The sequence below is a fragment of the Bidens hawaiensis genome, unplaced genomic scaffold (assembly GCF_021521415.1).
Source record: "Bidens hawaiensis isolate Kalapana, Puna unplaced genomic scaffold, B.hawaiensis_p1.1 tig00013078_1, whole genome shotgun sequence".
Lineage (NCBI taxonomy): Eukaryota > Viridiplantae > Streptophyta > Magnoliopsida > Asterales > Asteraceae > Bidens > Bidens hawaiensis.
The window spans coordinates 579054-603645 of NW_027492103.1; the positions used below are offsets into that span (position 1 = coordinate 579054).

At 33.3% G+C, this 24592-nt stretch overlaps 1 protein-coding gene and 1 pseudogene across 1 annotated transcript; both read right to left on the minus strand.

Moving 5' to 3' along the window:
* Positions 1–4586: 4586 nt before the first annotated feature.
* On the minus strand, positions 4587–9714 carry LOC143543204 (GDT1-like protein 1, chloroplastic). The gene is made up of 12 exons (XM_077035573.1): positions 9507–9714; positions 8445–8511; positions 8061–8327; positions 7873–7926; positions 7723–7784; positions 7039–7107; positions 6443–6494; positions 6291–6365; positions 6064–6193; positions 5854–5924; positions 5086–5133; positions 4587–4776 (listed from the first exon to the last, which is right to left on the minus strand). The coding sequence occupies exons 1-12, from the start codon at positions 9650–9652 to the stop codon at positions 4705–4707; spliced, it is 1113 nt and encodes a 370-aa protein (XP_076891688.1). The 5' UTR covers positions 9653–9714; the 3' UTR covers positions 4587–4704.
* Positions 9715–11827: 2113 nt separating this feature from the next.
* On the minus strand, positions 11828–12418 carry LOC143543205 (dirigent protein pseudogene; annotated as a pseudogene).
* Positions 12419–24592: the final 12174 nt, after the last annotated feature.

The following is a 24592-nucleotide window of genomic DNA, read 5'->3' on the forward strand; positions in this document are numbered from 1 at the left end:
CATGACATGAAGATAGTCGGTATGCAAGTCGGCACATTCACCGGTTAATACTTAATACTAGGGGTTGACCCAAACCATTCCAAATGGGTCAATTTGGGTTGTTTTAAAATTAAAATTGGTTGAATCGGGTCATAGGTTTTAATTAAATGGGTCAAAATGAGTCACTTGAAATTTCACATTCTTATTTTTGGGTCAAAATAGGTTGACAAATTTAACTACATGGGTCGATGTGAGTTAGTGTATTAAGGAAAAGTGACATGTTTGGGTTGAAATGGGTTTTAGATTGGAACGATATCGGTTTAGGTTTCGGCTCGGATACACGAGTTTTAGCACTGGACGGGTTGGGTTTCGGTTTCTTTCGAGTTTTCGCACTAGACGGGTCGATTAAGGTTTTTGATTCGTTTTCGTCGACATTTCGGTTTCGGTTAATTTGTCGGGTTTTTTTTTTTTTTGTTGAACGAGGTTAACGGTGAAAATATTTTGGTTTTTTTATTTTTTTCGTTATTTTTTTATATTTTGAGTTATATTTTTTTATTTGTTTTTTTTTTGAATTTTTTTTGAGGGATTTTGATCTTAATAGAAATCATCAAAAAATATTCAAAAAAATTAATAAAAAAATCATAACTCAAAAAATAAAACAAAAACAAAAAATGTAAAAAAACTAAAACGTTTCGTTCGTTGTCCTCGTTCAAAAAAAAATCGACAAATTAACCGAAACTGAAATGTCGAGAACAACGAAACAAAAACATGCTGAAACAAGCTGTTAAGTGATGAAAGGAACTGAAAAATCGCTAAAGCAAGCTGTTAAGTGCTGAAACGAGCTGAAAAATCGCTTAAACGATCTATTTGATGCAAAAACGAAATGAAAAATCGCTTAAACGAGATGTTACGTGCTGAAAAGAACTGAAAAATCGCTTAAACAAGCTGTTCCGTGCTAAAACGAACTGAAAAATTGCTTAAACGAGCTGTTACGTGCTGAAAGGAACTGAAAAATCGCTTAAACGAGCTGTTACGTGCTGAAACGAACTGAAAAATCGCTTAAACGAGCTGTTACGTGCTGAAACGAACTGAAAAATCGCTTAAACGAGCTGTTACGTGCTGAAACGAACTGAAAAATCGCATAAACGAGCTGTTATGCGATGAAACGAACTTTAAAATCGCTTAAACTAGCTGTTACGCGCTGAAACGAACTGGAAAATCGCTTAAACGAGCTGTTACGCGCTGAAACGAACTGAAAAATCGCATAAACGAGCTGTTACGCGATGAAACGAACTTTAAAATCGCTTAAACGAGCTGTTACGCGCTGAAACGAACTGGAAAATCGCTTAAACGAGCTGTTACGCGCTGAAACGAACTGAACAATTTCTTAAACGAGCTGTTACGCGATGAAACGAACTGAAAAATCGCTTAAACGAGCTGTTACGCGATGAAACAAACTGAAAAATCGCTTAAACGAGCTGTTACGCGATAAAACGAACTGAAAAATCGCTTAAACGAGCTGTTAAGCGCTGAAACAAACTAAAAAATCGCTTAAAAGAGCTGTTACGCGCTGAAACAAACTGAAAAATCGCTTAAACGAGCTGTTACGCGCTGAAACGAACTGAAAAATCACTTAAACGAGCTATTACGCGCTGAAACGAACTGAAAAATCGCTTAAACGAGCTGTTACGCGCTGAAACGAACTGAAAAATCGCTTAAGCGAGCTGTTATGTGCTGAAACGAACTGAAAAATCGCTTAAACGAGCTGTTACGCGCTGAAACGAACTAAAAAATTGCTTAAAAGAGTTTTGACCCAAACCCGTTTTGACCCGTTCCAACCTTGACCCGTTATAACCCGAACCTGTTGACCCTAACACGTTCCGACCCGAACCAAAACAACCCTTTTTTTAAGTGACCCGTTTCGACCGTAACCCGTTTCGACCTAACCCGTTTCAACCCTAACCCGTTCCGACCCATGACCCGTTTTGACCCAACCCAACCCATTTGCTACCTCTACTTAATACACTCTAGGAACGCGGGGCGGACCCACATAGTTCCCATCGGGGTCCCGGGACACCAATGTTTTTTAAAAATTACTTAGATACGATATATTAAATTTTGTAAGGACCCCATAAAAATTAATACTTGGAACCCATACTATTAAGGCTGAACTAGTCTAGTGGAAAATCCTTTGTTTTTTCTTTGAGAGGTTGCAGGTTCAAGCCTCACCATACCCAGTTTTTGTTGTTTTTTTAATATTCTAGTCAATATTAGTTATTTAGTTAGGGTATTTGTGTTTTTTCTTTAGTTTATCCCATAGAACCATTATCACTTTAGTTTATCCCATATAACCATTATCACCATGCAACATATATAATATGACAACATGAGTTTTACATATACTTAAATTATTTATCTTGTGTATGTATATTATAATTAATCATTTATTTGTGTAAGAGTTAGTTTTTCATGTCTTGGTTATTCATGTAAGACCATATATATATAGCTTACGCTTATGTTTTTCGGGGTATGAATAAAAATGAATTAAAAGTGTATGTTCTATCTAGTTTCTAATCTATATTCTTTCTACTTACTCGTTTTCAATGACACCATATTTTCGTGTTTTATTTTCGTGTTTTATTATGTTCCTCGTATTGACCCGACCCGAATAACGACCGACCCAAAAATTTTGTAAACCGGAAAAATTGGGACCCTATTGGCAAAAAATCCTGGGTCCGCCACTGCCCGTAAGTAACGTAAAACTAGCTTGTATCAACACTGAATACAACATAAGATATCAATCATCATCATCATCGTACTCAGTATATCCCACCAATAGCAAAGCTATGGTAGGGTCTGAGGAGGGTAAGATGTAGGCAGTCTTACCTCTAACCCATAGGGATAGAGAGGCTGCTTCCGGTGAGACCCCCGGCTCGATAACATAAGATATCAATGACGAGTACAAAGATAAAAATGTTATGTTGTATTCAGTATTCACCTAGTACAACGTGTATTTATCTTATTTACAAAAATGTCACAACGGACCCGTCAAGCCGACCTAATGTGATAAATTAGTTTCATTTTTTCGGGTGGTTCTCAAAGTTCTAGTAATTTTTGTTTGAGTCCCCCCCCATAGTGATGCATTTAAATGAAAAAAACACAAAAAGTAAATTTTTAATTGATCGGTAAGTATATACATTCACTAATGAATACACACGAGAGGTCAAATAATAGTGAGTTTATCCGTGATTACATCTATATACTAGTGAATACAACATTCATTTTTTTCGAACTATAGTGATTACAACATAGTTGACGATAAATTCATAAATAATGTTTTATTTTTCTAAAACAGCTAACTCACACACTTTTTATTTTGTGTCCAAATGCACACGCCGGTCAATCACCAAACTTAACCCTCACCACATAACCAAACGCTAACCGCGTTTGTTTCATCAGAAGAAAAAAGAAAAAGAAAAATATTATTAAAAATTCTAGGGGACAAGAATATAGAATATGCGATGAATAATTCGGTTTATTCTGTTGTCTCTCTCTTAGCACTTGTGCAAGGGTAAAGCCACCCGTTTATTTGTGGAAAGATTTAAGCAGAAAATAATACTATCAAATGTTATCTAAGATTTATTTTAATTTCAAAGCCATGTGTCTATGGCATATTATTTATGCCTATAACAATTATTAAGAAAAAGGTATAACTTATACATAGTTTAATACATCTTTGGGTACATAGATTTTGCTAAATACTATGGTATTCAAAGCTATAACAATTATTAAAAGAAAAGTAAAACTTATACATAGTTTATATTATGTGTGTATTCAAAAAAGGTCATTAACTTGGTAAAGAATTGCAAAACCATGCGGTGCATTGCAAAGAATTGTCTGGCTTTAAATACAGATATGATTTAGTTAGGGATGTTCTATGTGATGTTCTTAAACGGGCAGAGATTTCTGCTAAAAAGAAGGCCCCTGTTAACTTTTTCACGGATCCTCTTGAAGGGAGGTCTACTTTATGACCAGCTGATATTCTTGTGTTCGGGTGGGCAGGGGGGAAACACACATGTGTGGATCTTACAGGAGTGTCTCCTCTTGTTGGGCTCATGGACCATGGGTTTGTTGTGGGTCAGGCTGCGTTGAAGGCTGAATCGGGCAAAGTTGTTAAACACGAGAAAACTTGTTTAGATAATCAACATGTCTTTCTACCATTTGCCTTTGATACTTTTGGTTATCTGGCCCCAGAGGCTGTGAAATTTTTAAGTAGGGTTCAGCGTGTCGTACTTGGAACCTCTTAAGCTTTTAGGTCCCAAAGCTTCGTTTTTAGCAGGATTGGTTTTGCTATTCAAAAGGGGGTTGTAGCGCAACTTGTTGCCCGTTTGCCTGTCACTTTAATGTAATCGTTTTATAGTAAATTATATAAATGTTGTTGTCCAAAAAAAAAAACTTGGTAAAAAATATGTTAGATAATTTGACTTAACTTGGTCAATGGTCATGGCTTATAGAGAAGTTGAATGGACATGGGAAATAGACATAATTGATTTATTAATAATTGTTTAATACTATACTATGTTAATTAAGTTGAAAAGACCTTAAAGAATCAAATCAACTAATCATTTTTTAATTATGATTTATATATTACTTAAATTTCATGAATGAAAATATAATAATATTTAATAAATGAAAGAAAAAAGAAAGAACTTGCTCTAATTATTTCTAACTCACAATCTCAACAACAGTCACTGCTGCAAACACCAGGAAAAGAACACCACCAACATATGCAATCACCTGTACATTTATTAATTAATATTATTAATAATGTAATGTAAATAAAATAAATTGTTGTCTTTCTGTCAGGAATATATATGTTTGTGTTGTATTAAAATTTTAATAGCCTCCAGGCCATTCTGGTTTTAGTTTTGGCAGCATTAGCATGACTAATGTTAGTTTTAGTTTGTGATTAGTTTAACTAATCATTCGTCATTTAGTTGCGTTTATGCGGATTCTGTTCCATCTTTGGATGATTATTATTCTGTATGATGAAAAGTTATGCTAATGTACAAGAAATGGTATATTAATGATGTTGAGATTACTAACCTTTTCTGATAAGAAAGTTCCAAGTAATGAGCCTCCAAGAACAGCCAGCTGCAACGAGTCGTTAGAACTTAGAAACAAACATCGGTTTCATATCTGTTATAAATTTTATAATATGATATTTATCCTTTCAAAACTAATCATTTAAGTTTAAATAAGTAAAATAACACTCTTTAATAAGTTAGATATAAGTAACTTTTCATCAAAATTTAGGCCCTTAAATGAACAAAGCGTTCAAATGTTCGAAGAACCCTTCGGTGGGAAGTTTTACGGATGTTTGTTTATTTAATAATGATAAATGAACGGACACTAACATTTTTGTTCATTTAGTTAAACGAACAAACTTGAACACACAATTTGAATCGTTTAGGCGCATTGCAATTTAGTCTAATTTTATGATAATAAAATATCACCCATTACAATTTAGTTTAATTTTATGATAATAAATTAACACCCATTACAATTTAGTCTAGTTTTATTAATTTTTTTACAGTTTTTTATATGGTGTTCACTCAATTATATTTGGTTGTGTTCTTTCGTCTTTGTTTAGTTATGTTCATGTTCGTTCGTTTACATTCATGAACCGTTCATTTGTAGCGTTAGCGAACGAGCATAATACGAACATGTTCATCTTCTTAACGAACATACACGAAAAAGAAAACTCTGTTCGTTTAATTTGTGCTTGATCATTTGTTCGGCTAAAGTTAAACAAATAGACATGAACATGCTCTATTCGTGTTCGTTTGGTTCGTACAAGCCTATGTAAATTACCAGAGTTGCAAGCCCATGACCAGCTAGTGCCCCACCAATGACTCCAAGAGGTGAAGATGCTGCAGCAAGAGCTATACAAACACAATAAAGGGTAATATTTATTAAACAAACCAAACACAATAACATGCACATTATTATTATTATTATTATTATACAACTGGCAAATATTCTTCATTTTTCTAAATTTCTGCAAAGATATATGCAACTTACCAATTGTGGAGAAAAATGATTTATCACCCCATTCGGCTACAAAGACTAAAACGAACGTGCTAATTATCGTACTAGCTGCAGCCAAAATCCCAGCACCATTTCCGAAAACTTCAGACACAGCTATCTCAGCCTGAAACAATATATATATTTTATAAACTCGGTTACAAGTTTTTGCTTGTGTGATTTGGTTATATATAATTATATATCATTATATTGTAAAAGTTTACCTCCTTTTGTTCTTCTTCTGCTTTAAGACCATCACTAGAAGATGCATCAAGCAAAGTTGAAACACCAAAATAAACCTAAAAGCGATTCAGTTAACGGTGTAATGATTGGTTGACATAACATTATGTTGATGAATATTGGTTTCACATATTACCAGAAGCAATGCTGCAGCAATATCATCAATTGGTAGGTCCATGTCACCGAATCTGGGATTAAATGTAGTAAATTAGGATGATGAAACTAAACTGATATTACCATCTATTGAGATATACAAGGAAATAAATGTAGGTCTGCAAACGAACCAAACGTTTAGTGAACCATGCGTTGGGAAGCTCATTTATTTACTAGTCTCCTTTGTCATAAATTCATGTATGTTCATTCGTTTACATTTTTTTAAGTTCATTCGTTAATATATTTATCAAAAACATTTAGACTCATTACATTTTAGTCTAGTTTTAATAACTTTTTAGGCCCAACACATCGTTGTTCACATTTACCTTTAATTGGTTTTAGCATGTTTATGTTCGTTCATCTACCTCTAGTTATATTCATCCGTTTACATTCATGAACTGCTTGTTTATACAGTTAGCAAATGAACATAAACTATACATTGATTTTCTTAATGGGTGAGCTTGAACAAGAAATCGTTTGTTCGGTAAAAATTAAATGAACAAACAACTCATGCTCTTTTCGTGTTTGTTCGGTTTGTTTACAGGTCTAAATAAAAATGATTAATAAAATAGTGTAAACCTGAAGGGAAGGATTTCATCTACATAGTGAAAAGTTCGCCCAAGAACAACAGATATAACCGTCATTACCCTGATCAAGAAACAAGATATTGTCACAAAATACAAAATGAATAGCATAACTTATTAAAGAAAACTAGTCAAATTCCCACGCGAGATGCGGGGAGAACTCAGTTTCAGTCGTTATAGGTTCGGTTGTTCGTTACAGTGCTGGACTGCTGGTACATACTAGCACTTGGTATAGCAACCAAGACAGAAAACCAAAGAATTATAGTTGTCAATTTGTGATGTGCCCGTAAGAATATCGACACGTGTTTTACATCGATCGAAAACCAGAAAAACAAATGACAGTCGTGATATGCCCAAAAGGGTACCGACACGTGTTTTACATTGATCAAAAACCATAAAAATGAATACCATCACCGATGTCAGTATCAGTTCGGGTTGTCACAAAATTTACACCAGAACGTCCAAGAAAAGTAAAATTAAAAAAATAAAAACTTTGTGGTTTCAAAGTACAAAAATATTGTGGTCACTTTATAAAAAATAAAACTATACTAATTTAAAAAAAAAAACCTTTGTGGCTAAACTTAATACACAACTTTTGTGGTTAATTTATAAAAAAACTGAAAACTGGTTACTTCCTAAATAGTAAGATTTTAATGAAATTAAAATATATATCACTAACCCAAGTGCACCAAATGTTCCAAGGAAGACAACTGCAGCTGAGTTCCGAGCTGGTAAAAGTGCCTGCAAAAGTTATGTAGAATGCATAGTATAAAAATACATAACTTTGGATTTAGAACAGAAGAAATAGCTTTTATATGATATCATTTACCGCTATGAAGAACGTTTTATCTCCCAGTTCAGAGAAGAATATCAACAAAAATGCCTGGAAAAAAAATCATTTTAACATATGTTCATAAAAGAGAAAACTTTCATGTATGTGTGCGCACGCCTTAATGTAAACAAGATTGACATAATGAGTTTTTATTATGCCATGAGTGGTAGGGAGATTATACTAACTGAAGCAAAACCTGTGCTCAAATCACTAAGATCTCCAAAAAATGAGGTGAACTGCATTACACTAGCTGCGTCTGAACTTGCAAGGGCGTTTTCGGCATCTTGAAAAGTTAATATTCCAAAAAGCAGCATAAATTTTAGGTAGCTGTTCCATGATGCATCCATTGATAAGTTTTTAAAAGGAAGTAACGATTTCTCTGAAGTGCTGCATTCCAAGTCATCCATTTTGTGTGCCAGTTCCGTTGCATCATCACCGTCAGAATGAAGTACCTTAAAATTTCAATGTAAATGACAAAATGTTAAAACAAAATCATATCCTAAAAATATTGCATATTCTCATCAAACTTTGTATTAATATAACTTAGATACACTTAAGAAGGGACTAACATTCATATGCGTTCTCGAGAGCTGAAATTGCCTGAAACGACTGTCATGTAATTTGATACGATGTTGCCTGCAACAAATGAGAGTTTTGTGTATTTTGAGAAACATTCAGGTGGCTTTAAACCTTGACAAATATAATGTGACTAGATAACCATGGTGTTAAATTCCTAAATATATCCTAATCAATATCTAACTTGAAAGGTATGTAGCATTGTAGCTTGTGAAAACATGAACTATAATATAGTTTTCTGTAACCTTAGGAGTGAAACAACAGAAACCGTAAGAAATTACTCGCCAAAACCGAAACAATTGTCATTTTGGAAGCCATGATAGCTGTAAATAGGTACTCAATTTGCAAAATTTCAAGCTAGCATTACCGATTTTGCTAGTTATATTGTTTAAGGGTGCATGAAACTGAAACAAAAACCGACATTTTGGTTTTATGTTTTTATAAAAACTGAACTTACGGTTCGGTTTTGGTTTTGGTTTCGCATGAAATAAAAATTGGAAGACCGAACCGAATTTGTAGATTTTCATTTCTTTTTTTTATTTTAAGTAAATTATAGTAATTTAATAAATATGTAACTCATTAGTTTTAGCCCAAATGTATAATAATCAATTACTTATTAAGTAACAAAATGACTTAGGCCCAGATTCATTGTTTCGGCCAATTACCCCCCCCCCCCCCCCCGAAAAAACCAAAACCTAATTGAATCAAGAACTAAAACCGAAAAAACCTAAACTGATCCGAACCCAGACCTAAAATGAAAACCAAAATCAAACGGTTTTTGACAATTCAAAAAGTAAAATTTCGGCTTTAGCCTAATGGACCCAAACCGAATCATGCACACCCCTAATATTCATGAGTAAATTCAACTCCTAGCAAAGCATTACTAATTCTTCAAACCAACTATTCAGAACTTGCATTTCACATGTCTCTCAATCATCATTCATCAATTTCAAAACCATTAACAAACATTCATTTTTTTTTATTATTATCATTAGAGAGACAAGTAAGCAGGCAACAAGCTGCGCCGCCACGGCAAAACCGATCCTACCGAATACCTTTTAAAAACTTGAGATTGCGAATTATTGGAACCGAAAAAGCATCGAAATGTTTTGATAGGTTTCGAAGAATGAGAACGAGTCGCCTTCTTCTTGGGCAGCAAGAATAAGCTCTCTGATGAACAGAGAGTCGTCATGCTTCCCATTTTCTTTCACACACTAACACTATCACTCACCTTCCACTGTTTCTTGATTTTAATTGGTCTGTGTTTGTGAGTTATGGATAAGAAAAACGAATAGGGAGACCGTTACTTTCCCACCCACTTATCTTTTTTTCCGCTACATGTTTGTACGTTGTGCATTAGCAATTGTACCTTGAGATAATTGTTTGAAAATTTTTACATCAAAAAGATTAATTGCTAGTGTCCAATTCACTGATTATATTTGGGCTAGTCGGCTAATTAATCGGTCAACGGTCAAATCCGGCCAAAATCGGTGGTTTTATGCGAGATTCCATAAAAACCAGCGGTTTCTGACGAAATTTCAGCTAATTTCCGGCCAAAATATGTTTTTATATGTGTAAAATTGAAATTTACAAATAAAAATATGTGCATGTATATATAAAACTGAAAAATATACATTAAAGTCTGATCCGATTTATCTCGATTAATCTCTAGTACCCACCCCACCTACCGACTAACGATTTTTATGACACTGCATGTACCTGAATCAGACTTGATGAATTTACATGTTTATAAAGGTGTAAATACCGAACCCGAGCATGTTTAGGCTTGAGCTTGTTTGTGAGTAGTTTTACAGGTTTGAGCTTGACTTGTTTCGAACTTTATTTGTAAAGCTTTAGTTCAGCTCGTAAAGAGTTTTTAAAGCTCGAGATCAACTCGTTTTTTATCAATATATTTTAACTAAGTTTATACCTGTTTTTTTATAAAGTTTTATGTAAATGCAATTATACATAAGTACATAAAACATCTTACTACTTGTTTTTATCATAGCTGAAAAAGATATATTTAGTATAGTAAATAGAAATTTGATAATTAATTGACTCGTTATGACTCACGAGCTAGCTAGAACTCTATAAGTGAAGCTTGAGTTTGTTAAATATTAAAATAATTACAGATTTCAATTTTGTTAAATATTTGGGAATCAACAAGATGGGAAGTGTAAAATATAAACTTTTAGAGAAGTTAGACCAAAATAAAATTGGGCCTCTTGTGTCACATGTTAACAGGCCAGCTTCAATTAATGACACTAAAGCCCAATTGCTTGAAATTGTTGGCCGATTGCCTCCTGGTCTTACTCATCAAAATATCAAATCGTTGGAAGTTGGGTTCTTATTCACCAAACCAGACATGAGATTTGATTGTTTGAATTAGAATCGGTTCACAAATGCGGACTTAAGCTGTGTTCCCGAGATTAATAAACGAGAGAAAAAGAAATAAAGTAGAAAAAAAAAGTGAGGGAAAAAGATATTATTTAACTTCGTGTTTTTGAGTTGAAAGAAAAAAAATTAATGAATTTTGAAAGAAGTTAGAAGGGGATTTTACTCCCTTCAAATGCGTCCATAAAAAAAGGGGTATAAAGCTATTGTTATGATTACTTCGTGGTCCTTTGGAGATACAGAATCGAAAACACGTTTGGCCCTGGTTTAAAGAAGCAGGATTTGATTTTTGATGATCTTGTTGATTACTCTTTTCCTTCGTTTTCTAGTAGGTGTTTTAAGGTTAGAATAGTTTGGTTGATTAGTTAAAAAAAACCCGATGTTGTTGATGTAATTTTGATGGTTGTACCTCTTTGCGTCTTGCTAAGAGATTTATATTAGTGAAGTTGTTTTATTAAAAAAAATTGAGCAAAACGTGTTGTAAATATGCAAGCACAAATGCACAATATTACCATATAATCTTGACATCAAGCAACACCATCAATATCATATAATACCATATAGTTTTAATAATGTTCAAATAAACTTTTATTAAATAATGTTATTTTTCTTATTAATTAGTATAAAATGATATTGTTGTAGGAAGTAAGATTGCCTTTTGAGTCCAAAGCAATGATAACTTTAAAAAGAATTAAGTTTATTTTAACCAAACAACACCAATCATATATATATATAAGTTTATAAAAAGAAAAGGTTCAACAGTAAGACAAATTATAAGTTAAGAAATAGACTGGATTAGCAGACAACAAAAGTTCAGTTATACATAAAAGCAAACGGAAACAAACATTTCGTGATATAGATGTAACAACAATTGATGACGTTTTATCTCTTCTTAGAAAAGATGGATAAAACTTCAATCTTTTTATGAAAACGAAATAGAAAAATAAACACGTAGCAACATTGATAAACTCTGTAAGAATGTTTACCAACATTCATAGAGTTTAATGTCAACACAAAGTCGAAAATAAACCTCCCCTTCAAACGCGTCTGTCATAAGGGTAGCGACACCTCTAGCCATGAAGAAATCGTCCGTTCCACCAATCACAGAAATGTCTCGTCTTGTTCATCAAAGGATCAACCCCTGCAAAGTTAAGACTACCCTTATGGGCAGTTGAATTGAAAACAAACGAGAAGGCAAGCCATGATGTAAAGATTTCTTTTTTGTCATAGATATAAAGTCCTTGTGCTCGCCCAACAGGGGGTGAGTGCAAGTTGTTGTCTAACGTTATGGGATCGTCAAACACAACCATATTCCCAAAATGGTTGTTATTTGCTAAAATCGTGTAATTGCCCCAAGCTGGTGAACCAACAATGGCAGAAGTTGCATTCTTGAAGTTTTTGCCATTGTATATAATATCGTGAAAGTAGAACACCATTTCTTTACAAGGACGACGAGAGTGGATGCTTTTTCTCGGTGAAGCAAAGCATCCTAAAATGAGCAACAAGAAGATTGTTAGGAAAAGAGTTGAAGTTTGATGCTTAGATCTCATTTTGTAAAACAAAACTAAAAGAGAGAAAAATGGTTTGATTAAACTTGTGAAGATAAGTGTTGTTTAGATTTCCTTATATAAGGTTTCACTTCCATGACTTAAAGTCTAAGTTTATATGTTGCACTAAACAACGGGCCCCCTTTTTCAATATATATAAGTATTTTATAAAATGCCGCATTTCTCAAAATAGAAACAATTTTCAACAATACTAAACTTTATACAAATCCGAGTATGATATAAAAATATGCAATAATATACAAATGATACTTCTCCATCTCTTATAGTGTAATAAATAAATTTATTATCAAACCCATAATCATTTTATGTAGCAAAACAATTTATATGAAAAGATATGCTACCTATAATACTGTTATTGATTTGCCAATAATTAATAATTTTATAATGATTTGCCAAGTTTTATCCAATGAATTAGGCGATCAAGAAAGATATGTAGTAATACTTTATTATTATAATTATGCTTTACCAAATTCTCCCAACTATTTCTCAATCATGTGAGCTTAGACTATTAATTACTTTTATATGCTTATAATAAAGCTTTATTATTTTTGTTGACATGTTTATTCATAATTAGAAATAACTTATAGTCAAACATAACGTAAGACTATATGTAGTGGGCGACTTTGGGTGAGTTTTCTCGGCAATAATGGCCTACAACACCGCCTCCAGACAATATTCTACTTTTATGTTGTAAGCGTCGGCTCGATCTTTTTAGACCTAAAGAGGATTTTAAAGTCGAGTCATTTACATTGAAAAAAAACATGTCCATGATCCTAACTCGTGAAAATATAGGACACATAATTTTTTAAAAGGGTTTATAAAATGCATGCAATCTCACATTTAGTGAGTTTTGATGAAAATATTTTTAGCGTATAAAGTCTTCCTTCTTAAACGAAGTTAAGCACTAGAATTAGAGTACCCTTTAAATATGGGACAAGGAGCTTCATTTGATGTTAATATTGATGTATATTACAAAGAATATGATACGTAGTAGAAAGTGGCACTAAAAAAATATAATAACAACGCTAGGAGTGCTCAAGATAGAAAATCTAAATTTTGGCCCTCATGGTGTAGGGCTAAATTTGTTTATTTTTTAGGCTTTAACACCAGCAAATGATCAACGCCCTTTGAATGATTTTCTTTACTAAAATTTCATAAGCGTGATTGTTTACTTTTAAAAATCGTATACACAAAATGTGTAATCATATTCCCGCTAGTTAGGATCTTAAAACATTTTTTTTAACAAAAAGAGTTCCCATTTTAGAATCTGATTTAGAACCTCAAGAAGATTGGACCGTCCACATATATAACGACAAAGTGTTCGAATAGATTTGACTTTTATGACGCAATTTTTCAGTAAAATGTTAAAAAATCCTAAAGTATAAACATTCACCCATTACATTCATTTTAAAAAAGAGTGTCCCTTTTAGTCATTTTGATTTTCCCCAACACATAAGTTAATCCAAACATTTTTTAATCTCTTTTAAAAAATTCATAAGTTAATAAGTCTTTTTAACAAAATGTTATTTTTCACTTAAATAAGCAATCCCAAACACACCCTTAATCTTTAACTACTCCCCCCCCCCCCCCCCTCCTTTACAATTTTGTTGTTTCCTGGGTTTTATTTGGATTTGTTATAATAATAGTATTAAGGCCCCGTGCGTTGCAGTGGGGGCGTAAAACATTGAAATATATAACATTGCAATGTTGCATTATACACGTACTTTGTATCCGGATTGTTAAATTGAACGAAAGTAGACTAAAAAATATTCAACCACGAATGTTGTAGTGGTGTCTTAACACGTAAAAATTAGACAGAAACATAAAACATAGAAAAAACCAAGTCAACTTAGGACCGAACGTTGAACGTGAAAAAATAGATGCAAACCGTTGAACCACACATGGGCGTTGTAGTGTGTTAACTCGTAAAATTCAAACATAAATGTTAAACGACAAATTTGTAAAAGAAAAATTATTAGGGACCAGTGGAAAACTGTTGGGGACCTGGGGTTAAAAATAAACAAATTTTCGTGAAAAAGTTGTAGAAGATGAAAAGTATAAGGTTAAAGTGAAAATGAAAATTAAAATAAAAAAAACTCTTATGCACAATGTATAAGTTTTTATGCACACAAATTTCATATTCGTATATGTATAAATTTATTTAGATATGTACTCTTAGATTGTTAAATGTTAATCGAAAAAGTAATCGACTAATCGTACCAAATGAGTTGAGCTATAAATCACATCAAGAGTAAAGAAAAGCATGATAAAGAAGTCTGGATTTGGATGGATTGGTTAATCTGTTCTGGTTACATGAGTTTGATTGCATTACACAATTACAGTTTCTAAAATAAAGATCTAAACCATTTAAATTTTCTTATAATCTAAACGGAATCAATCAAATTATAATTTGATTGAATTATTTTTCACTATTTGTATGTTCTCGGTTGAAGAAGGGAATTTGGATACAAATAATACAATATCCAAGTCCTTTCCTCAAGGTTATCTTTGTAATTGTAACATCGTGAAAATTTCGAGTTCAAATTGTCAACTTTCCAAAGTTAAGGGACCCAAAAATGCCAAAGATCCAAACCTTAGGGTTTAAAATGAAAATTCTGCTTTTACGTCTTATCGTGATACGCGACGGGGCAAAAAACAAGCCCATCGCGTATCTCGAAGGACTCGGTCAACGATTTCTAGAAGGAGTCAACAGCGATACGCGATCGCTGTTAACTTACGTCATCGCGTTATGCGATGACGTGGCCTGACACATCTGGCACCAGTTTCGCCACGTGTTCACACGTGGCACACCGTCTGCCACGTGGCCACACGTGGCACATCGTCCGTCATGTGTCAAAACGTGGCACACCGACTGCCACGTGACGACACGTGCCAGACCTACGTTGTAACTATTTAGGGCTACGTCGCGCTACGCGACGGGTTCCCAGGAGGCCGTCGCGTACCGCGACGGGACTCCTGAAAATGTCTATAAATAGCAGGTCCGGGTTCATGTTATTTCACACCAAAAACTCACATACAATAATCTCTCTAACATCTCTCTACAATCCCACAATCCGGCCGTCGATCCATCTCGAAAATCGTGCCCCGATCCATCGTTTTCCGTGCCTACGATTCCTCGAAGTTCGTGCCACCCTCCACCCACATACAACCAAGAAGGCGTTTGTTATCATGGCGATGAGTCTCGAAAAGCGTGCCAACGAATATTGAAGATTGGTGTTATAGTTTGGCGACGAAGAGGAAAGTTAATAAAGAAATCAAAGGTGACCGAGCGGCGTTGGAGTGCTACTCAAATCGTTAGGGTTTATAAAGCCGAACAAAGGTAAGGCATAACGCCAATGAATATAATAATAAAATATTATAAAGACTTAAACCTTAAGTCGAGGTTATACTCGATACCTCGATAAAGGAAAGGAAAAACATAACAAAGAAAGAAAACAAAAGATAAGAATATGAATATTGATAAATATATATGTATAAGTATATATTCTTTGTTATGAAAATATTATTTAAGTGATAATGATTATTCTTAAATAATAAGAGAAAAGAATACGTTTTTAGAGAAGAAGAAACGTCGGGTTTTATAAATAAACTAAAGGTTTATAAATTACTTTTTAACTAAAGGTTTTAAAGTAAAATAGATTTTGAACTAAGGGTTCATCGAGGTAAAGTTTATAAAATAAGACTAAAGGTCTTAAGCCGGATTGTACATCCGACTAATAATTGGTTATACTCGTACTATAGGTGCGAGATAGCAACGGGAAAGACCCTCGGACGGTGCTGAAGCCGATCCAAATTGAAAAAGGTGAATACGCCTCAACCTTTACAAACTTGTTTTCAAACGAGTCAACGTGTTATTTGAAAAACTTTACATGAGACTAAGTGTCTCTAAAACATTTATAAACGATAGTATAAATACTGGCCTCAGGCTATAGTGTACGTTTGTCTGGATCCTTTCATATGTGGTGGGCACACCACACCTGGTCATAATTACGCTTGCCTGCGGGGAGTATGACCTTGTCTACTCGTATAGGCACTCAACTAGTCGAACGCTGCGGCGATTCGCTGGGGGAACCGAGTACAGAGACTTGAGTTTATAAATTATATTGTTTTAACTTGATTATTCCTAAGCCACGTTGGGCCTGGACCTACGTAGTCCCGGGGGGTAATTAAGTAAAGAAAATTATTTTTAGCGTCAGCATATTCACCAGCATTCGTTGCTGACGTATTTTTCTTACATTTTACAGGTGACCAAAGATAGCACTTGGAGTGGGGAAGTGCTATGAATATCCGATGGCTCGGATCTTTTGTTTTTTAACTTTAATATATTAATGGTGGTTTTGTAACTATAAAACAAGTAATCTTTTTGAACACTACAACGGAAAACTTTTATATCCCGTCTTTTGTATGTAAATATTTACAACTTTAATCCACATATTTATAAGTCTTCCACAAATTGAACATAACTCTGATTTATTTACAAATGTGGTACCAACTTAAGCGTCACACTCCTAGGCCGTGTTTTGGGGTGTGACAGTAATCTCCTTAACTAGTAACCTTAAATAGACATAAATATACATCTATTTTTGTTTATACTAAACTTGACCATCATAAGTGATAGAAACTTAACCACATTTGACATATGTAAATATGGGTTTAAGCTCAACAAAATGCGGAAGCAACAAGATAAGTCTTGTGTTCGGTCCGCATCACGACTTGATCTTCATCCGGTGCCTTAAACTTTTAGTTACCTGAGAGTTAACATCATAAAACATTTAGTAACTCATTATATACACGAGTCCAAACATACCTAACAAGTCAAGCAAACCTAGCAAGCCAAGCAACGATAGCTTCATTAGAGGTTTCCAAACTACACCCTCGTATATTAACAAGTTATTGTTTTCTTTCTATTCTTAATTCCGGTTTCTAACCCGAATTACCCGAATTACTTGGCCCGTTAAGGGTATTTCTGTCATTAATGTGTTATATGTACTCCAAGTAAAATCTCTTATTCTTATTCAAGCATAAAACACTTTATGGTTTGTATATAATCACACCTTGGCATCTAACAGGCCTAGCAAGTCAAGCAAACCTAGTATGCCAAACGGACCTAGCAAGCCGAGCAAACCTAACAAGCCAAGCAACGATAACTTCATTAGAGGTGTCCAAATCTACACCCCTCGTATATTAACTAGTTCTTGTTTTCTTTACATTCTTAATTCTGGTTTCTTACCCGAATTACTTGGCCCGTTAAGGGTATTCCTGTCATTAATGTATTACTAGTAGAGTGCCCGCTCGATGCGGCGACGACGACAATTTACAACATTGTAGCGTTTATGTTGGTTCATAAGTCAACTCGTGAGATATTGTGTAATAGTACTTTAGTTCATTAGTTTTGTTATTCGTATAATATTTTTCAAAACTTTATTATATATCTGTTTTTACTGTTATTATTGTTTCAAGTTAGCAACATCAATATGGTATGTCTTTTTCATAACCGTTACACGTATGAAATAAAAAAAATTGAAATTAAAATTATTGTCTAATTTAGTAAACTATAATTCCTAATTATCTCATCTTGATTTTTCAACCACCATTCATCATTGGTGAACATGTTATCTAAATATTCACAAAAATGTTGATGCATGCCCAGGTTTCGTTGATACATTTGGTGGTGGATGAGATTGTTTATTGTTGTCTACTTGTATTGCCACATCTTCTATAGTAGGTTTCAATACTGAAAAAAAGAAAATAATATTAGTCTCTTATATATGTTTTAACAAAGTAATAATGTTATATGTAGTTAGTATACATACCAAAGGTTCAAACTTTTTCTACGTTTCGTCCATTATAATTTCCTAATTTATGTAATTCAAAAATGATTAACTTAGTATGATGGAAAAACATGAAGAAAAAACAGGTAAAAACAAACACTTGTGCCATTAGATAAACCATGTGATGGATCGATATTCCGCATCAATGTCATTGGACATCCAATCTTCAATCGAAGTTTATGAGGTGACAAACCACTAACATTTTGTAACATCCCGTTTTTCGGGTTTCGGTTAATAAATGAAAGTATGGGTTATTAAGAGTTGGGCTAGTGTTGGGTTAAATGGATATGGGTTATGCTTGGGTTATGAAAGAAAGAGACAAGTACCATGGGCTTAAGCCCATGATCCATAATTATATAAATCTTAATTACCCATTTATTTCTCATTTCACACATATTCCATACACCACCAAAACACACACTTAAGCTCTCTCTCTAGTCTCTCTCTAGCCGAATCATAGAAGAAGAACCGATCCCGATCCAAGGTATGATAGTATGATATTGTATGAGCTTAAACCCGTTAGATATAATCACGAAACGACGAGCCGACACTGTTAAACCGTTTAAATCACGAGATCCGGGAGGAATCGGGTATAAACCGAACCTATGATGAGCTTACGGGTCACCCTAGCTCAGATCTGGATCGAACGGGACTAAAAACGGCGAAAAACGAGTTAAAACTCGTTTTTCCAGCGACTCGGCGATTTTCCGGCGGCGGCGCCGGAAAGTTAGGTACGAGGTAAGATATGTCAGGGAATGTTCTGACATTCCCTGACCTAACCCTAGTTCGCTAACGGAAGGTTAACGAATCAGAGTTGATTCGCTAGTGTTCGTTAAAGGAAATATAACAAACTAGCTTTAGTTCGTATCTATTTCGTTAAGGGAAAAAGGTAGCGAATTACAATTGGTTCGATATAGCCAGTTCGTTAGAGGAGATAACGAATTAAATGGACTAATTCGTTATATGGACTGGTTCACCATGGACTGATTCGTTAAGGAGTCCAGTTCGTTAAAGTGTTCAATTCGCTACAGAAACCAGTTCGCTAAGATAAGCCAATTCGTTATGAACCAGTAACGAATTAGAAGTTTAATAAATGACAAGAACAGTCCCTGGACTTGGTAAGGAATGAAATAATTACACATTAACCCTTGAAAAATGTGATAAGACAGTTAATAGAAATAAAATTTTTCCAAGCTGACCTGGCAGCTCGACCCCAGCCAGGGGCTCTGCCCCTTGGACCCTGCTAAGGGCTGCCGCCCCTAGACCCCGCTGCTAGGGGCGCTGCCCCCGGACCCCCGGTTGTTGAGGGTTATAATTACACTAGAAATGCGAGATGAGTAGTGATAGTTAATTAATGCATGTAATTATTATACAGTTAGCCGTGCCCAACTGAAGAAAGGAATAACTATTAACGGTGAACGTAACCGACTTCAGGTGAGTTTCTAGCCCCTTCCTTGTTATATTTTCGGGGTTGTGTGCATACTCGATGTGATTAGTTAATACACTTACCTTAAGTGGTAAGTGTATGCCTTATATGATTATGTATAAATGATTGCTTGTCGGTACGTGAACGATTTTCGGATATTGCATGTACCGTCGGGTGATAGTTGAATATATGAATGATATGTATATAAGGTATGAATGATTGCTTATCGGTACGTGAACGATCTTCGGATATTGCACGTACTGTCAAGGTATAATGTTATGTATAATGGACGAATGATATGTATGCACGTTATGAATGAATGTAAGAGATAGACAGGTACAGAGGAAAGGGACTGAGCCCTAATAATACTCAAGGTAGACAGGGACCGGACACTAATAACATCCGAGGAAGAAAAGGGACCGAGCCCTTTATAAATCTCGAGGCAGAAAGGTACTGAGCCCTAATAATACTCAAGGCAGAAATAGGGACTGGACCCTAATGAAATCCGAGGCAGAATAGAATAAAGTAAGGTAGAATTTAGAATAGAGTATGAAGGTATGCATGTATATTATGAACGAATTACGAACGTATAAAGTACGTATGGAAGTACGTAGTTATGAATGTATTGAATGTTGTATGATTAACTAGAACTCACTCAGCGTAACTTTTAGTATGCATGCAGGCTAATTGACTGAGGCAGTTGGCTTGAGGAAGACACATGGCAGGATCCGAAGAGTCTGGCATCTGGAGTTATGTCGTGATGTTTGAAATACTATGCTTTATGTTATGTTTTTGAAAGACAAGCTATGGATGTTTGTAATGAATGGTTGACTTTTATATTATTCCGTGAATGTTTTTATTAACTATGATATTATGAACCGTGTTTATGAGTAAATCCAACGTTAAAGTAAGGCACCGGTAACGGGGCCTTACACATTTAGTGAGTTTAGTAACTCGGTCGGATAAAAGTTGAGGTTATCGCACTCAACTTCGTCGAAACTATAATAAACCCTTTCTTCACCTTAAAAAATTGTCGATCGTTTGATATTAATAAATTTTTGGTATATATTGATATGTGGATAATTTTGTGATTCCACAACTAAATAGAAGTTTATGTGTAGATTAAATTTATTTTATTCTAATGATTTTGTAATTGAATTATATAATTGGGTGGGTTGGTTTTGTAATTTCATAGTTGATAATGTAAAATAAAACATGGGGTGTTTATAAACATTTTATAGGTTTTTAGTTGCATACCTAAATTGTACTTTAATGCTTCATTGACTTGTACATTATAATCTACAAATCGGTTTTGCAATTTTTTTATATCGAAACGTCGACAAAAATAAGCACGTCATAAGGTTGGTTCGTATTTATAAGAACATTATATATTTAAATAAATATAGACGAAAGAAAAAAAAAGGTAAGTTTGTCAATTTTTTTATAAAGATGAGGGATAGTATGTGTTAACATTTCTAGATATTACAAAACTTAACCCAAGTTTAAGGGTATATAGTGTAAGTTTTATAGGATATATATTGTAAATATAGAATAACAATTAGAAGTTATGGTTAATGATTGGTGTAAAGTCAAAACTGCCCTCATTTATTTAAATTTTATGCATTTGAAACTTGTACATGTTGCAATATACATGGAACCTTTTAAAAATTAAGAGGTCCTTGAGATTCTCTTTATATATAGTATATAGCTATTTACTTCAAGTAAAAGCTCTTATTTGTCACACCCCAACCTAAAGCGGAAATGCCGGGGCGTGAGCTGATTGCTCACAGCTCTCAAGATACTATCATACAATATTTAAATGACAATATCTATTAATTAAATTCAATTTTCAAATAAATCAAATACAAAAAGTACATAATCCATATATACTACAATACAAATTTATAAATATAATGATCTTGATTAGAATATTCTTCTAACTTAATTCTTCACTAAGCCAACTTGCATTAAATTCTACGATAACTTGCATGTGCGTATAAAATATAAAGGTTTGTCAATAACACATGTTGAGTGAGCAAAACACCAGTTAAGTGAGATATAATGTAATATATAATAAAAAAAAGAAAAATGCAAACTGTGTCAAGTGAGATAAGCAATTTAACCAATGAGCAAGTGAATAATGATGTCGGTAAGCTTGATGTCAGATGAAACTGAACGATGGCTAACACGACGGGCGTATGATCATACTAGACTGTGAATATGTTGGACCTCTCCGACACGTATTCAAGTAAAGCATATAAGCATATAAAGCGTTAGGTATAAATCGTTAAACACACAAGACAAACAACTACAAATTGAGTATTAAATAATAGGTAAGTAGATAAAGTACGCATACGTCCCCAAAAGATTAAAAATAAGTAAAAAGGGGAGTGATTACTCACCTTGGTAATTAAACAAGAGATAATGATTCAATAAGAAAGATAAATGTAGATCAAGCTTTGACGAGATAACCTAATAAAGAATAACTGTGGAGATGTAAATAACTATGATTTCAACAATGAATCTTAAACTAGATAGATGTTCGGGATTTGATGATCGGGTGTGTTCTTTTCGAAAATTAAATATTACATTAATTTATTATCAATTTCATTATCAGTTTATTTATCAAAGGTTTATAGAAAATAGCATATTCTATTTATATAAAGTTATATAAGTAAAATACTATTTATAAGTTTTGGAGACCTTATATAAAGAGATTTGCTTTAAATGAGCATTTTAAACTAAAAATACGTTTTATATATTTATGTATATTTTTATTATTAGTAAAGATTTCTTTTTAAATAAATATCGTAAATAATAGATAATAATATTACATATAAAATATGAACTCTTATAAAAATTTAAACTATATTTTAATATATCAATTAACAATATCTTTATATATATTTTAGATTAAAACTTTTATCAATTTAAAAATCTATTACATATACATATTTATATATAAATGTATATATCATTATAAATATGATGTTTAACCAAAGTTCATAAATATGATCGATTTATATATCGATTTTAATAGTATAGCGTTTATTTAATATATAATATTAACTATATTAAATTCCTAAAACCTTTTAGATTAAGACAAAAACAATAATAAAAAAATACTAATAATCTACCATGGTCGGGACTCAAACCCGCGCCATGGCCGGCTCAAAGAATTAGCAAACGCGCACCCAACCAACTGAGCTGGGCGTAGAGTTGGTTAAGGATTAGAACATAAACCTTATAATTAGCAAACCAGACAACCCTTTTAAGAGCATAAACCCTAGATTCATCAATTCATTAATCCCGCAAGAATTGATTCAATTAACGTTAGGGTTAATTATTAGGATTGAACTGCGAGTTATTACGTATAAATATTACCATAAACGATGAAGGATGATGGATTATTGATCGTTAAAGCTGATGACGGAGCAGATCATGAACCAAGATTTCGAGGCTGCTATAACGTAATTAAACTTAGGGGTTTTGATAACGATCGTATAAAGGTTAAATCTGCATGTTTAATTGTATTATGATGCTTGTTATAATATAGATCGGCTACGAGATATGACAGCTTCGTTAATTAGTTAATAAATATCAAAATTGATCGTTGTTCTTAATTGATTAAGTCGGTTAGGCCGATTAGTATGTATAACAAAGATCACAAGAATCAATTTCATAAATTTGACGAGAATTAAGGGCCAAGTTAACAAAACGGGTCACGGTTTGCGAATTGGGTCAGGTTAAACAGGTTTTGTAAAGTGTTATTGGGTTATGTGTAATATAATATAATATTAATAACAGATGTTGCAAATTCAGTCCTTAAACTATGAAGATGGGTACATATTTGGGTTAAGGTATAACTTTGGGTTTAAAATGTATATTTTTTAAAGTTAATTTTTATTTAATAAATAAACATAATAAACAATTAGAAATAAAATCATTACTACTCGATAAACGTGATATTCTTATTAATAAAATAACCTGAATATCGAAACGTGTCGTGTAACGGTTAATAAAATAATAAATTAAAAATCCGATTTGTTACATTATTTTCATCCAAGCATAAAATACTTCATGGTTGGTACATACTTACACCTCGGCCTCTATGCCTCCATGGTCGTTTATACCTTGGTTTCGTTGTTAATGTCGGTTCAAAGCCATATAGATCATAGACGACCCATTCAATTCATTCTCGTGGTATCCATCACTTGTGAATAAATCCAACGTCATAATTTAATTCATCCATGGTCATTGCCATGTTTCATATACTTAGGACGTCACCTTCGTCTCTATGACTTCATAAGTCATTTACACGTCGGTTTAACAAGTCTTTTTTAATCTGTGAAAACATTTTCTTTTATTATTATTTGAACCAATAATCAAATTCCTTTCAATCATTATGTCAAGATAAATAAAACGATATAATTTAGTAACAAAATAAAACGCAACATCTAGTCACGTACCTTAAAGCTTCCCTTTTTGTTTTGTGTTCCGTCCGGTTCGATCTTCCGAATTATCACTCGACTTGCTTATATATCACAACCCGGTTAGTCATGAGGATACTTTTCTTTTTTACATTCTATATATTAGCATATGCCAACATTATTCAGAGAGTTCATATCAACCTCTTTATGGCACGTTATACATAAAAATTTTCATTCAAGCATTTCATATCAACCTTGTAGGCATGATTTGTAAGTTATAATTTAGTTAAATTTTATTAACTTTATACCACTCATATAATTCTAGTTTCACTCAAATATCATAAACAATTAATTTACATGCAAAAGCCAATTATATCAAAGATAATACACTACATATTGTTTATAAATTGGGTTATTCACTTTAAGGTTTAAACCCACTTCATGGTAGACTTACAAACAATTGTTTTTGAG